At 36.2% G+C, this 15369-nt stretch overlaps 1 protein-coding gene across 1 annotated transcript in view; it reads left to right on the top strand.

Moving 5' to 3' along the window:
• Positions 1-15369, top strand: part of LOC126456948 (transmembrane protein 181) — a 228532-nt gene that overhangs the window by 155326 nt on the left and 57837 nt on the right. The window contains exons 6-7 of the mRNA XM_050092884.1: positions 13540-13693; positions 13903-13983. Of these exons, the coding sequence (XP_049948841.1) occupies positions 13540-13693; positions 13903-13983 (235 nt within the window). The remainder of the gene's footprint in view (positions 1-13539; positions 13694-13902; positions 13984-15369) is intronic.

Here is a 15369-nt window from a genome sequence, read left to right as displayed (position 1 = left end):
TCCTAGAAGTTTTAACTTCATATATGTTGTTGTTGTTGTTGTTGTTATTGCAGTCTTCAGTCCAACAACTGATTTTATGCAAGTCTCTTCATCTCTGCATAACTGCTGCAATCTGTGTACATTTGAACCTGCTTCCCTCCATTACCAAATTAATCATTCCTCATTACTTCAGGTTGTGTCCTATAAATCTCTCCCTTCTTTTAGTCAAGTTGTACCACAAAAATATTTTCTCTGTGATTCATTTCAGTACTTGTGTGTTGCTTATCCTATCTACCCATCTAACCTTCTGCATTATTCTATAGCACCATATTTTTAAAGCTGCTTCTCTTCTTTCCGGAAAGCATTTGACATGGTGCCCCATTGCAGGCTGTTAATGAAGGTACAGGCATATGGAATAAGTTCACAGATATGTGAGTGGCTCAAAGACTTCTTAAATAATAGAACTCACTATATTGTCTTCGATGGCGAGTGTTCATCAGAGACAAGGGTATCGGCAAGAGTGCCCCAGGGAAGTGTTATAGGACTGCTGTTGTTCTCTATGTACCTAAATGATTTGACGGACAGGGTGAGTGGCAGTCTGCAGTTGTTTACTAATGATGCAGTGGTGTAGGTAAGATGTCAAAGTTGAGTGACTGTAGGAAGATACAAGACAACTAGGCAAAACTTATCAGAAATTTTGCTGCTCAAATAACAAAATTTATCTTCTATTTTTAGTGTCTCATTTCCTAATCAAATTCCCTCAACATAAGCTGATTTAATTAGACTACATTCCATTCTCATCTGCTGTTTTCAGTGTCTCACTTCTTAATCAAATTCCCTCAACATAATGTGATTTTAGACTACATTCTAGTCCGTTTGTTTTATGTTTGTTAATGTTCATTTTTTTGAGATGCTATCTATTCCATTTAGCTGATCTTCAAAGTCCTTCACTTCTCTGACATTGTTGTAATGTCATCTGCTAACTGTAAAATTTTTATTTTTTTTGTCTTTGAACTTTAATTCACTTTCTAAATTTCTCCTCGGTGTCCTTTACTGTACGGTCTATTTAGAGATTAAATAATATGGGCTTATAACTGAGGTCTGGCTTCTCTACAAGCTGTAGGTGACCTTTCACTTCCTGTATTTTGTCACCGATAACTTCAAAATTTCAAAGAGTGTATTCCTGTCAGTATTGTCAAAAGCATTTTCTAGATCCACTAGTCCTATAAATGTGGGTTTGCCATTCTTCAGTTTATCTTCTAAGATATGTAGTAGGGTCAAAATTGCCTCTCTTGTTTCTACATTTCTGTAGAACTCAAATTACTCTCCCAGATTGGCTTCTATTAGTCATCCAATTCTTCTTATACATAATTCATGTTGGTATTTTCCAGTTATGACATATTAAACTAACAGCTCTGTAATGCTCACCCTTTCACTATCTGTGTTCTTTGGTATTGCAATTATTATATTGCTCTCGGACCCTGGAGATATTTCTGCTCTCCCACATGTCCTGTATGCCAGATGTAACAGCTTTGGCATAGTTGATTCCCTCAAGGGCATTAATAATTCTGAGAGAGTGTCATATTCTCCCAGTGTCTTGTTTTGACTCAGCTCTTTCAGTCCTCTGTTAGGTTTTTCACATGGTACTGCATTATTGTTCTCATCTTCCCCTTCATGTTCCTCCAGTGTAATGCTGTCTTCAAGGTTTTTCATTTCTTATATATGTTCCTTCCACATTCTAACCTTACTTTCTTTGCATAGTTCTGGCTTGCAACTGGACTCTTGATATTTGTACAGCTGCTTTCTTTTCTCAAGACAGTTTCTTATACTTAGCATTTAACTTTCCTATACTCACGCACACTTCTACAGCTTTGCATTTATCTTGTGCTCTCCCACTTTGCACCTACTGCCAATCTCATTATTTAGATGTCTGTCTTCCGTTTTTCCTGCTTTGTTTGGCACATTGTTATACTTTCTCCTTCTTCAATGAAGTTTAGTATCTTGTGTGTTCTCTAAGGACTTGTTCTGGACCTTGTGTTTTTGACTAACTGTTCCTCTAGGGAAAGGATGAAAAGTTTCATGTATCTGGGAATTATTATGCAGTAAAATGATAAAAATGACAAAAGAGAAAAGTGATGTGCAAGGAAATATGATAGCTTTTTGAGGAGTATGAGAGCCATGACATGGAAGAAATAAGTACATAGAAAAGTAAGAAGGTGATATACCAAACCTATTATACATCAATTCTGCTGTATGCTGCAGCAGCCTGAGTTATGAATGCAAGGAAAAAAAGTGAGACACAGGCAAGTGAAATTAAAATTTTCACGTCAGGCAGGTTTAACATAAATGGAAAAGATTGGAAATGAAAGTGTGAGGAAGGTTCCCTGCAAGAGAAGATTAAGTAATGAAGTATTAAAATGGTATGAGAATTCAAAGAGAATGTCTGAGAAGAGGACAAGTAGAAAAATACATGAGATTAAGATGGAGGGCAGGAGACCAAGGTGGAGGCTAAGTGCAAGGACTAAAAGGAATGGAAGAAAGCATTCGGAAAACTGGTGACTGAGAGATGGTGGGAAGACCAAAGAAAATGGAGAAGCATACACCAAGTAGACCCTGCACGTGGCAGGAAACTGCAAGATGATGATGACATTAGTGACATCTTATCATATCCTTTTATTCAAGAGAATGGCATCCTTCAAGTTTGTATTTGAAGGGCAAACTTACTTTTTAAATCACCACTCATATGTAAGTGTGGCGTTTGTGAGCATAGACGGCTTATGGTAATTTCAATGCAGATGCCCACAACATCTGAACTGTTGCAGGACTCAGCCAAAAGCTGTGAACAAAGGCATTAATGGACAGTGGACACTACTAGCATATGACACGTTGAGAATTTGGGTTGGATGGGAAGTGTGTCCAGATGGCCAAGGCAGTTAAAGCGACTGGTCATATGAAGCAGGAAACCCGTGTTCAAGTCCCAGTCCAGCACAAATTTTCACTCATCACTGTTGTAAGGAGTGTTGTTCAGTGTTCCTTATTCATGGATAATTTCGAAGTTTTCTGTTCTTCTTCAAACTGTCCAACAATTAGTTGATAAGACTGTGTAGGGTTGGGGTGGGAAAAAATACTGGTTTGAAATTTTTTTCTGCACAGAAATCTGTATTTCTCCTTTTTAACCACTCATATCTTGCCTTTAATCTTCCAGAATTTTGGAATGAACTACGCCATTTTCAGTTTTAAAAATTTGTGGTCATTACTTTTGATGATTACCCTACTTGGTTGTCACACCAGAGAAACCTGAATAAGTATGTTTTCACAATATTTGAGACAAATTATTCCAAGCTGGACGACTCCCATTTGCTGCTCCTTAGTTTTCCTTGGCCGTGTCCTGAGGATTCTGCTAGCTGAAATATTTATGGTTGTAGCATTCTGCTATGTGCCAATTCATTTTGGTATCCGGGGAAATGAGCAAACAGGCATTGCAGTCAGGGAAGCTTGTCAGCAGCATTTTGTCCTCCTGCTAAATCTTATATCACAGTTGACTTAAAGCCCATGAGCCCTTGTGGGGAAGAGAGGTTAAAAGTGATGGACAATGTTATGTCTTGTGGAAAACCAACTGTCTTGCTGTGTGATACTTCCTGCTTATCACAGAAAAGGCAGAATGTCTCTGACCTGTGTCTTCTTAGGACATTGTCTTCGTGTATGTAGCCTTCTACTGGCAGAAATAACCACTTGATAATGAAACATGTGGCAAAATCATTTCAGATCACTGCAGTGTAAGTGTATATTATGTGCTCATGACAGGGCAGAGGCAAAGTTAGTGGCTATGTGCCCTTTTGTTAGTTCACATTGAAGTATGTATTTTAAATTTTTGTGATTTGTCCAGTCTCCAATCTTAATGCCTTCTCTGCTACAGATGTGCTTGGCACAGGCCGTTCTGAGTGCTGTGTCATTAGCACCAAAGCTGATTACCTATGCCCACACCTTTCTTAAGAGACCAGTTCCTGCATGGTGCATTACTTGTGTCGAACCTTCTGGCTCTGTTCTGAATACTTCAAACACAGCTTGCGAGCTACATGCTGTACAACCTGTACATCCAGTCTCTCCAGTTTGTTTGTGCTTTTTGTGCATGGTAGCACAATAATTCATTCATAAACAGTTTGTGAGGGAAACAAAGTACTTACTAGGAGACACTTTTGATGTACCCAAATAAATTTTTAGTCCATAAATAAAATTAATTGTTCTCTGGCAAACTTCAAGGCCAGAAATCAATGTTTTTGAAAACAAAATCTTTCCTTTATGTCCGAGTAAATTGATCACATTGTAAAGAGATGGAACTGCAAATTTTTTATTAATTGATACTATGTATGTGGTGTATTTATTTCATGAATGGAATAAATATTGCTGCATATGAAGAATCAGTTCCGTCTGTTGCCAACATACTACTTCAGTTGGAGAGATGCTTCAAACTCAGAATCTTTAAGTGTCTGAATACTTTTTACAACATGCATACATATTTTCAGTCCTTTTTTAAAAGGTAATCTACCTTTGAACAACAAGAGACTTTCATCAATGCCAAACTTCTGATGTGGGCTAAATATACAACAAAACGTTGTAAGAGCTTTATTGACAATATTCCTAATTTCAAACAATCACATCGTGTACTCACTGGGTGGTCACTAAAGTGTAGCATTCATGAAAGTAAAGTAAATGAGTCTCAGGACATAAATGTCTGAAAACTAGAGTGTTTAAAAGTACATCTATGGACCAAAAATCACTTATTTCCAACTTTTTAACTTGAATCATCAGAAGACAAATAGCAAAGTTCTTCAAATCCAGTATCTTTCCACTTTGACAGTCTAGCACACACAGGTTCTGGAGTATTTTACCTGGGGGATACATAAAATAAATTTTCATCTGCTATAAACTGCAGAAATATAAAAAATTACAGAGTTCTCATGTCATTAACCACTTGACATTTGTGTCCTGAAACCGAGTCATCAAAGGTGTGCTTTAATGACTGCAAATTGGTTTGTTTACAATCAAAATTGTCACTAAGGCATGCTTTTTTCTGAAGCTTTTTGCTATCACATTCTGATTCTGAGTAACTGTTGACTGTACAGCTTGTAGCAACTTCAAACTAGTGTGCTCTACCAGCTGATGGAAAGGGATGAGAACTACTACGTCGAGATTCCGTTGAAGACTCATCAGCGTCCCAACATCTGAGAATCTTGATAATAATTTTATGTTATCGTAAATTACACAAAATCTTAATTAGTGGCCTAGTCAATCAATAAATAATCTGTGCTATCTGATTTGGAAAAGTATAGTAACAAAACTACAGTGTCAAAGTTCAGAATCCAGTAACCATTGAGGCAAAATAAGCAGTTGAGGTTGTGATGATCCAAACTTTCAATATCAGTTGTTTAGCAAGTTAATTAGTTTCCAGTAATTTAAAGTATGTTCTCAGAAAGAGTGAAATATGTACATTCAAATTAATGGTACCAGCACTTCTTATTCTGCCTACTAGCTCAAAATGTTTCTGCATTACATACTATAGTAAGAGGCTCAATTAGCTTTTAGTAAAACTAATTGCATTATTGAAATCTGTAGGTCCAATATAATCAACCAGACAATAAATTTAACTGGAACTTTGCTTCAATAACACTTTGACATGGCCCTGTACTTCTCTCGTGTTATGTGTATAACTGTTCTGAAAATAAAATGAATAATCAGGAAAAATTTAGTTATTCATGGGAGTAGGAAACATAAAAAATGGAGGAGTTTCCAACTTGTTATATCTGATACCACTCCCACCCCTCTCCTCCCATTGAATTATACAGTTATTGAGAAATAGTGAACTCAACAGTCCATAAGATAATAAATTATTTACCAAAACATAATAAAAAAGTTTCATGGCACTTTAAAGAAATTTTTGCCCAAAATACTACAATTGTGAATCATCTAATTACCTTCCATGACCATCTTGTGACATAAAATTTACAGAACTTCAAAACATATGTACATTCTGTTTCACCATACAAAAGAACGTATTTCCCTTTTAGGAATTTCTTTAGAAAGTTTTTCTTTTTACTGTGAATGATTACAGGAGAAAAATTCTTTAAATCTTTTATCTGTCTCACAGTTTTTCTGCAAACACTTCACTAAAACACTGCTGTAATTTGGCCAGTTCCTTCCACAAGTTCAAATCACAGGTCCATGTTTAAGAACCTCGGTCAGTGTCCTTGGACATTGATACACTCAGGAATCATGTGCAAAGAAGACACAAAATCCTCTACTTTAGTACACTAACAATTTTTATCTCTAGAATTGTAAAAAAAAAGTGCTTTCTTATTAATTATACCTTGCTCACATGTTGGAAATGCACATCAGTACAATACAATGAAGAAATGAAACATGGAAAAAGAATGGAAAAGAGTGAAAGCTGCTTCGAATATCCAAATGGTCTGCTCCGAAATATGACCACGTAACTTTCTTGAAACTGAACTTTAATTACTATAATTTACAGAATTTGACTCTATATTTGCAAAATTTACCTTTTCATTTTTTGCTAATTCGTGTTAGAAAACTATCAAGTTTTAGTTCATGTATTGAAAATGGTTAATTGTCAAAACCTTTTTGTGAAAGTCTTATTGTTTGAAATTACTTGAAATGAAACTTAAATGACAGGTACACATCACATAGGAGGTAAGAACAATAATCTCATGAAAATGAACTGTGCTACGGTATATACTCAACATTTCTTAAACAAATTAGTTCTTCAACTAGCTGTACCAAATAATTTTTCACTGAATTTCATTATTACCTTCATTTTTCATGTAAAATATCAAACTTTTCCTGACTAATGTGCCACACTTTTTCAGGCACTAGTTTACCTTGTACTACGTGGATTTGTCATCGCAATAAAAAAATACTCTCTTGTAATCATTCATTTTTTTATTACAAACAAGTTGACTGCAGAAGTGCAGCCACAGAATAAACTACTATAAAAAAGACAGGGTCTCTAAGCATTGCTGCTTCATATAGACCTCACAATGCTTCATTAAACTTGTCACTTCTTGTACCTCATATTTTGTCACTTCATTACTATATACATCTCCATTACTTAATATGTCTCTTCCATTTATGCCTCATTACTTCATTAAGTAAACATCAAAATCCCTGGTTTGCTTCACTCACAAAAAATGGCCTTGCTGAGTGCCACTCAACAGGAACACGTCTCATTACTAACAAGACATTTCTTTGTAGTATATAACTGACAGAACCTTATTTAATTCAATCCTCTTCATCATCCTAAAGGACTATTTTATGACACACACACTAACTGACAAGATAATCTGTTGTATTTTACTGACATAAATATTTGCTTTAAACTGAACAAATGACATTATATTGCTATCAGATATTTACGTAAATAATACTGAATTTATTATTAAAACCATTTCTTTTATTGCTTCTGTACAAATTATCATTGATTTATATTCTTACAGGTTTTTTTCGGTCTTTGTAACAATCTGTGAAATGTATCCACAGTTGAAAATATGGACAGCCATCAGTTTTATATTGGAATGAAGACAATGAAAATATGTGCTGGATTGGGGCTTGAACCCAGCTTTCCCACTTATCGCGAGTTGTTGCCCCTTACCATTAGGCTTTCGGAGTGTGACACATGGCCAGACCCATGCTTCCATATGTCGTTAACCTGCAGTCATACATTCATTATGTATATTCCTGTACAGGGAGACATTTTAATTGAAAGTCACTTGCGTGGTATCAATGTGTAAATACAATATTGCTGTGCCTGTGTTGTTCAGAATTACAATGCAGTGTTCCTTCAGGCATACATGTCCAAAGGAACAGGCACTGCAGCGACTACAGTCGTTGTGAAATACATGAAATGTATCTACAGTTGCAAATATGGACAACCATAAGCTGTATAATGGAATGACAACAATGAAAATTTGTGCTGGACCAGGTTGAAGAGGCCGGCTGGAGTGGCCGTGCGGTTCTAGGCGCTACAGTCTGGAACCGCGAGACCGCTACAGTCGCAGGTTCGAATCCTGCCTCGGGCATGGATGTGTGTGATGTCCTTAGGTTGGTTAGGTTTAAGTGGTTCTAAGTTCTAGGGGACTGATGACCTCAGAAGTTGAGTCCCATAGTGCTCAGAGCCATTTGAACCAGGTTGAAGACAGATTTCCCACTTAACGTGAGTGGTCACTATGCTGTTAGGCTATCCGACGATGCCCCACAACCAGACCTCAACGTCCGTATGTTGTCAACCATGTGCCATTAACCTGCACACGTACATTCATCATGTATATTCCTGTAGAGGTGAGACATGTTAATTGAAATTTGCTTGCCCAATGTCTGTGGATAAATATGATACTGCAGTGCTTGTGTTGTTCAGAAGTACAATGCAAAATGCTCCTTCGGACTTGCGTGCATGCATACATACTTGTCCGAAGAAACATTGTATCATTTTTCTGAACAACACATGCACTGCAGTATCATAGTTTCTACAATCTTTCTTAAAAATTTCACATTTTTCTCATATTTTGGATTAAATCACTATTTTTACATCAATTTTTGCTGAAAGAGATGTGATATTTGCCAAACTTTCTTCATTAATATACTTAACAACAAAATAAGACACTTTTTCCAAAATTTCTGCTGACAAATATTTTGCTTCTATTCTCTTATCTTTTATCAGTATGAACTGACATACAAAACTTGTAATTACAAGCGCACAGAAAATTTGATTACTGGAATATAGTCAAGGGATTGAGTGATTCCAGAAAGGAAGAGTGAAATCACACAGCTTGGGAAAACATTATGTGCCAAATAGTGTGCTAAAGAATAGTGAACCTCCTACTTACTGGTGAATTCACGGTTAATTTGACCCCTTGCCATCTCATTTGTTTTTGCAGCATTGAGTGAAATCCCACATTTACCTTTCAGAAAGTTTGCCAGACCAGTGCAAAACACAATAAAATCTCTGAATGTCTGACATCCAGCGAATGCAAATCCATTCACCATTACCATCTACCTTGCAAATTGTCTTTTGCTCATTTACATTGAACATTAGATACTTTATTACTAAACACATACATTTTACATCCATTATTAACATAATCATCAACTTTGTTAGCCATTTCATTTAATAAATGTCCACAGTCTGTTTCAACATCAGCAAAAATACCATTATTTACAGCAACAATTTGCTGATCGACTCCCAGTTAAAGTACATCACCAATATTCCTTTGCACTACATCAGAAATCAGTTCATTACTTGTCAGTATTTAAATCAACATTTGTCCGCACTATCCCCAGATCATCAACCTCAATTTTCTTTAAGCATCCTCATACTGAGGAGTGATCAAAGACAGTTTGAAAGAATAACTATTTATTAACAAAACAAAACTTAATTATAATGTCCTTAGAGAGAGCGGAAGAGCTAACTCCAGGGCTTACTACCTTGGTTTTAATTTCGGATTCGGGGCAACCCGATCCCCCAATTTATTATCCAACAATTACTGCAAAGCATGATGGGAACGTCGTCAAAGATAGACACTACTCCAAGAGGTAGACCGAATGGCAAATCCTCCGTTGTTCGTAGAAACAATGCAAAGGGGTCAAAGGATTTTGGAGGACCCCAACCAACATGTATGCAGCCCTCAACACTGAAATTTAAGAAAGCAACTATGTTTGCAACCCTAAATGTAAACTCTCTAATTAAAGTAGGAAAATTGAAATTATTGATTGAAAAGCTGAACCAGAAAGAAATTTTAATATGTGCATTACAAGAAACAAGGTTTTTAGATGAAACTGCTTTAGATTTTGAAAACTATCGTTTATTTAAAGGAAAACCAGGTAAAATCTTAATGAAACAAATGCCATACCTGGGAACAGCATTTCTGGTACATCACTCAATTTTAGATTCAGTTACTAACTTCTACTCGAGTTCTGAGAGACTATCCATTCTTGAGATTAAATGTAAAAACAAAGGATACTCTATAATCAACTGTCATGCACCCATAAACCAGGACAACAAAAATAACCCGGAGAAAGTTGAAGAATTTTGGGAGATACTTGAAATGGAACTGGATAGATGCTCAAAGAAGAACATAAAAATGTTAGTAGGCGATTTTAACGCACAAATAGGAAGGGAGAAGAAATACCATGGAACAGTAGGCCTCTTCCCAGGTCACAAAAGAACTTCAAAAAATGGAGAAAGGCTTATAGAGGTATGTAGGCATTTCAACTTGAAAATAATGACAACATATTTCAAAAAGCTGAGCCGAAAAACTAAAACATGGAGATCACCAAATCCACTTCTCGGAGAATTCCAAATTGACCATGTGGCTATCTCACTTCATTGTCAAGAAGAAATTCAAAACACTAAAGTGCTGAAAAGCCTTGATGTTGATTCAGACCACTATTTGACTACGATTAAATTCAGACCACTCCCATTTCGAAAAGAGAAGAAAACCTTTTACAAAATTCCAAAATATAACACAGAAACTTTAAAAAATGAAGAAATTAAACAACGGTTTCAAAGAGCATTGCACAAAGATAGCGATGGCATATCCACAATAAATAAGGAAGCGGGATGGGAGGAGATCAAAAACGAAATAGTTGAAATAGCAAAAGAAAATTGTCTCGTGAAAAGAGTAAGAAGACATCCATGGTGGGACAATGAATGTGATGAGAACCTGGAGAAGAGACAGAAATTGTGGCAGAAATGGAACTCCACAAAAGATCCTCAAGATCTTGACAATTTTAAAATCCAGAGAAGAGAAACAGCCAAGCTTTTCCGTAATAAAAAAAGAAGACAATTTCAGGATAACCTAGAACAGATTGAGGAAGACTTTAAAAGAAATAATTCTAGAGATTTCTACAAAACTTTTAGAAAACAGCTAACCAAATACCAATCCCCAAATTTATGTTTTAAAGATGAAGAGAACAAGCTAGGTTTGACAAACAAGACTAATTGTGAAATATTAGCAAAATATTTCGAGAATCTACTAAATTGTGAACCACCCAAAGATAAAATGAGTTTTGAAAACCACCGAAATACTAATACCGAGTCAAAACCTCCAGACGCTGAAGAAATAAAACACATAATACACAGTCTAAAAAACAATAAAGCCCCAGGTGAAGACTCCATAATACCAGAAATCCTAAAAATAATGGATACCAACCTCCCACAAGTTTTGGAACATATGTTTAAGAAGATCTGGGACGAAGAAAGAATTCCTGAAGACTGGCAGTGTGCCCTGATACACCCACTACACAAAAAGGGGGATAAGATGAATGTTAATAATTATAGAGGGATCTCGCTACTACCAGTAGGATACAAAATTTTGTCAAGGAAATTACTTCAAATCGTGGAGCCAGTTCTGGATAAAAAAAATAGGTGAATATCAAGCAGGTTTTAGACAAGGTAGATCCTGTGTTGAACAAATATTTAACCTGAAAACACTAATTCGTTACAGAATCTCAAGAGGCCAGAGATTTGCAATAGTATTTGTAGATTTCAAAAAAGCATACGACTCGGTAGATAGAGAAACATTACTGAAAGTACTGGAAGAATTTGGGGTCGATAAGAAAACAATTCAAATTATCAAACAGACGCTAACAAACAGTAAGGCCAAAGTTAAATTTATGGGTGAAATTTCAAGGAAGTTCGAAATTAAAACAGGTGTTAGACAAGGTGATGGTTTATCCCCAATCCTCTTCAACTGCGTACTGGAAAAGATATTGAGAATATGGAAAGAAGAACTCAAAGGCACCAAGAATGACATCAGAATTGGAACAAAAAAAGAAAAAATAGAAGTGGACTGTTAAGCTTTTGCAGACGATCTGGCAATAGTTACAGAAAACGAAGAAATAGCTCAGAACTACCTGGAGAAACTACAAGAAGTTTCGGCCAGAGCTGGACTGCAGATTTCATTTGAAAAAACCGTGTATATGTCTAATCATAGAAATAACAAGAAAAATCTTATTACTAAATACGGCAATATTAAGAGAGTAGAAAAATTTAAGTATTTAGGTGAAATAATTCAAGTGAATGGTTTAGACAAGAGTGCAAACCAGGCGAGAGCAAGGAAAATGGAATTTGCTTTTCAAAAAACCAAAGACATATATAACAAAAAAAACATTTCGATTCAAGCTAAATTAAGACATTATAAAACTGTCATTAGACCAGAATGCCTGTATGCATCGGAGTGCCTAACTCTTAACAAAAAGGGGGAAATAGAAAACATGGAAAAGAAAGAAAGGAAAATTTTGAGAAAAATATTAGGACCGAGAAAGATTGGAGAAGAGTACAAGCTAAAGAGTAATAAGGAAATATACAAAACTATTGAGAAAGTGAGTGAGGCAATGCGTAAACGCAGACTAACGTTTTATGGTCACCTGTCGAGGATGGATGGAAACAGACTAACAAGAAAAGTGTTTGAACATAGTAACAGGAACGAAAAAACCAACAATAAATGGATACAGATGGTGAAAAAGGATTTGGCCTATTTTAATGTCACCCGTGAGTCAATCAGGGACAGGGAAAAGTTTAGACAAATAGTGAACGAAATTAAGTGTTTTCCAGAAGAAACGAAACTAAAGAATAATAACAGGAAATGGTCGGAAGAGCGGAGGAGGAACCACTCGAAAATGATGAGGAAATATTGGGAAGAGAGAAAAAAAGATCAAAAAGCCGGGCAAGTGAATTGTTGAACGTGGTCCAAAGATGGCCGAAATCGAAAGAAGAAGAAGAGGAATGTCCTTAGACGAATGCCAACACAACTACATACAACAGAAATGTCTCTCATGTGATGTTGTCTGTAATGTGCCTACATGACAAACCCCAGAGTTGCAGTAGGCAGCGGCATGAAGATCTGGGACTTTATTGGGCTGGTGCTGCTGTAAACTCACTTAGCATGGTCCGGCGGTGGCCTAAATAGTCAGATGCAGATGGATATCCACGTGACACTGTGAGGGCACATGACCTGGTGTAGCAAAAGAGTGCCCTGCTGACTGCCTGGCACACTGCCTGTAGGTGAGGTTGGCATGACCAAATGCTGTGGAGACAAAATATAAGTCCATGGTAAACAGCCCAGCCCACACACAGAAAATATTTCAGTGTTGATGAGAGCTGTTTACACACGTCCGGCTGGCGGGGCGACTGCCCACATGGCCTGCCTGGTGTGCAGAGGAATAGACTACCAGGCAGATACAATATTTCTGTGCTTGCTTTGTCTTGTAGACAATATCACCACCACTATTACAGAAACATGGCTCAATTACTTGTGAAATGCCCTGATAAGAATCAATAACTGCTATCTCCAGCCTCTCATAACTTTGCTTTCCAATTGCATATTCCTTTGACAGCTTGTCAGTACTAAAAGATTACAGTCACATACAAAAGGTTAAGTTATGTGACGATGGCCTAAGAAGTCGAAAGCCAGTTCATAATGAACTATTAAATAACTGTTATTGTGGAACATTAATACTGTGTATTTTAACATCACCTTTTTCTTTCAGAACACGCCATCTGAAATGTAAACGGCAGGACTGTGAAGAATTCATTGTCCTGCATCTTGGATTTCTTGATTATACACACTACATCCTAACCATCCATTTCTATGGCCTTGAAAGTTTTCATCAGCGTTACACAATCCGTGATGTAACATTCTATGTAAGAAATATGTTTGTTTCTATGCATTTTAGAGCTAGCTAATAATTTGACTGGTTTTTTAACCTCTTATCTGTTTCATATTCATTATATTTCATGTTTGTTATTAGTACTTTTTTCCCTAAATCTGATGTATCACAGTCTTTTTTAAAGAAATATATTGTTAATGAGAGAGTAGCAAGCACTTAAGTTACTATTTTCTTTCTTTGCAGTTCAAGAGCTACAATCCTGCCTTCACTCAGATTGAAATCTGGTTTCGTTTTATTTTCTTACTTATTACATTTGCTGTCACAGTAAGTGCATTCCATTATAATCCTGGAAACATAGTAATCATTTGCATTTAAAATTATATTTTATTAACTCTGTTATTCATGTTCTGTTATAAAATATTAATCTGCAAGATAACAGTGTACAAAGCATAAAGCTTCTAAAGCTGGAATAAGTAATATGAAGAACAGCGATATAACTAGTTCAGTTCATAACAGTTTTTTGTTTATAAATGTCACTGTAGATTGCAATTCAATTTGATGATGTGTTAATCAGACATTGTTACCCATATCAATAGATGCATATTGCTGCATATGAGAGATGCCAAGACACACAAGTGAATACCTTATCAAGCTATGTCAAGTATCTTTGTGAGCCTATCCCATTAATTTAAAAGACTTAAGCTCAACGTTTCTGAAACAGTAAAATGTGTATACATTATTATAGAGTACTGACCAAGTGAAAGTTAAAAGCAGTGTGAAAATTACATCACATGTTACGCAAATAAGCAATATTGGCTTGAAATGAAAATTGGGGGAATTTAAGCAAAGGAGCAGCCACTTGTATGCAACTATTTCAAATGCATCTCAAACCTTTTCATACTACAGGCAGTTACTCTACTTTCACACGACAAACTGGGAAGATCAGTCACTGGACATGCAGAATTATAGAACAATACCAGAGAAAGAAAGCTGCTACTCACCATATAGCGGAGATACTGTGTCGCGATAGGCACAATAAAAAGATTCACACAATTAAAGCTTTCGGCCATTGAGGCCTTTGTCACCAGTAGACACACACACACACACACACACACACACAAACGCAACTTGCACATGCATCAGCAATCTCAAAGAGCTGAGACCACACTAGAATTATAGAACAGACATAGAATGAAAAAAAAAAAAAAATTAAAAAAAATCTTGTGGCTCAACAAACACCAGAATGTAGTACAGAAGAAAGGTGATTAGAGTTTAACGTACCGTTAATAATGAGATTAATAGAGAGGAGCAAAAGTTTGGACTAAGGAAAGTTGGGAAGTGAATTGGCCATATCCTTTTCACAGAAACCATCCCAGCATTTTTCATAAGCAATTTAGCGAAACCACAAAAAACCTAAATCTGGACGGTTAGATGGGGATTTTTGAACAGTTGTTCTCCCAGATATGTGACCTGAGACGTAATATATATAGGGTGGTTGGAAATTCCCATTACAGACTTCTAGGGCTTGTAGAGGGGAGTGAGTATATCATATTTTGAATAGGAACCTATGTCCGGAAATGTCATCCAACGAGAGTACAGAGTGTCAAAGTTATAGGTGCCGGTGTCTGTAAATGTTTGTTGTTAACATTTCCCTTTCTAAAAAAACTATTGTAATGCATGAATACCATATTTACCCGATTGTAAGATGAG

Source organism: Schistocerca serialis, chromosome 2 (assembly GCF_023864345.2).
Source record: "Schistocerca serialis cubense isolate TAMUIC-IGC-003099 chromosome 2, iqSchSeri2.2, whole genome shotgun sequence".
Lineage (NCBI taxonomy): Eukaryota > Metazoa > Arthropoda > Insecta > Orthoptera > Acrididae > Schistocerca > Schistocerca serialis.
The sequence above is the reverse complement of the archived record's forward strand: the minus strand, read 5'-3'. Positions and strand labels throughout refer to the sequence as shown.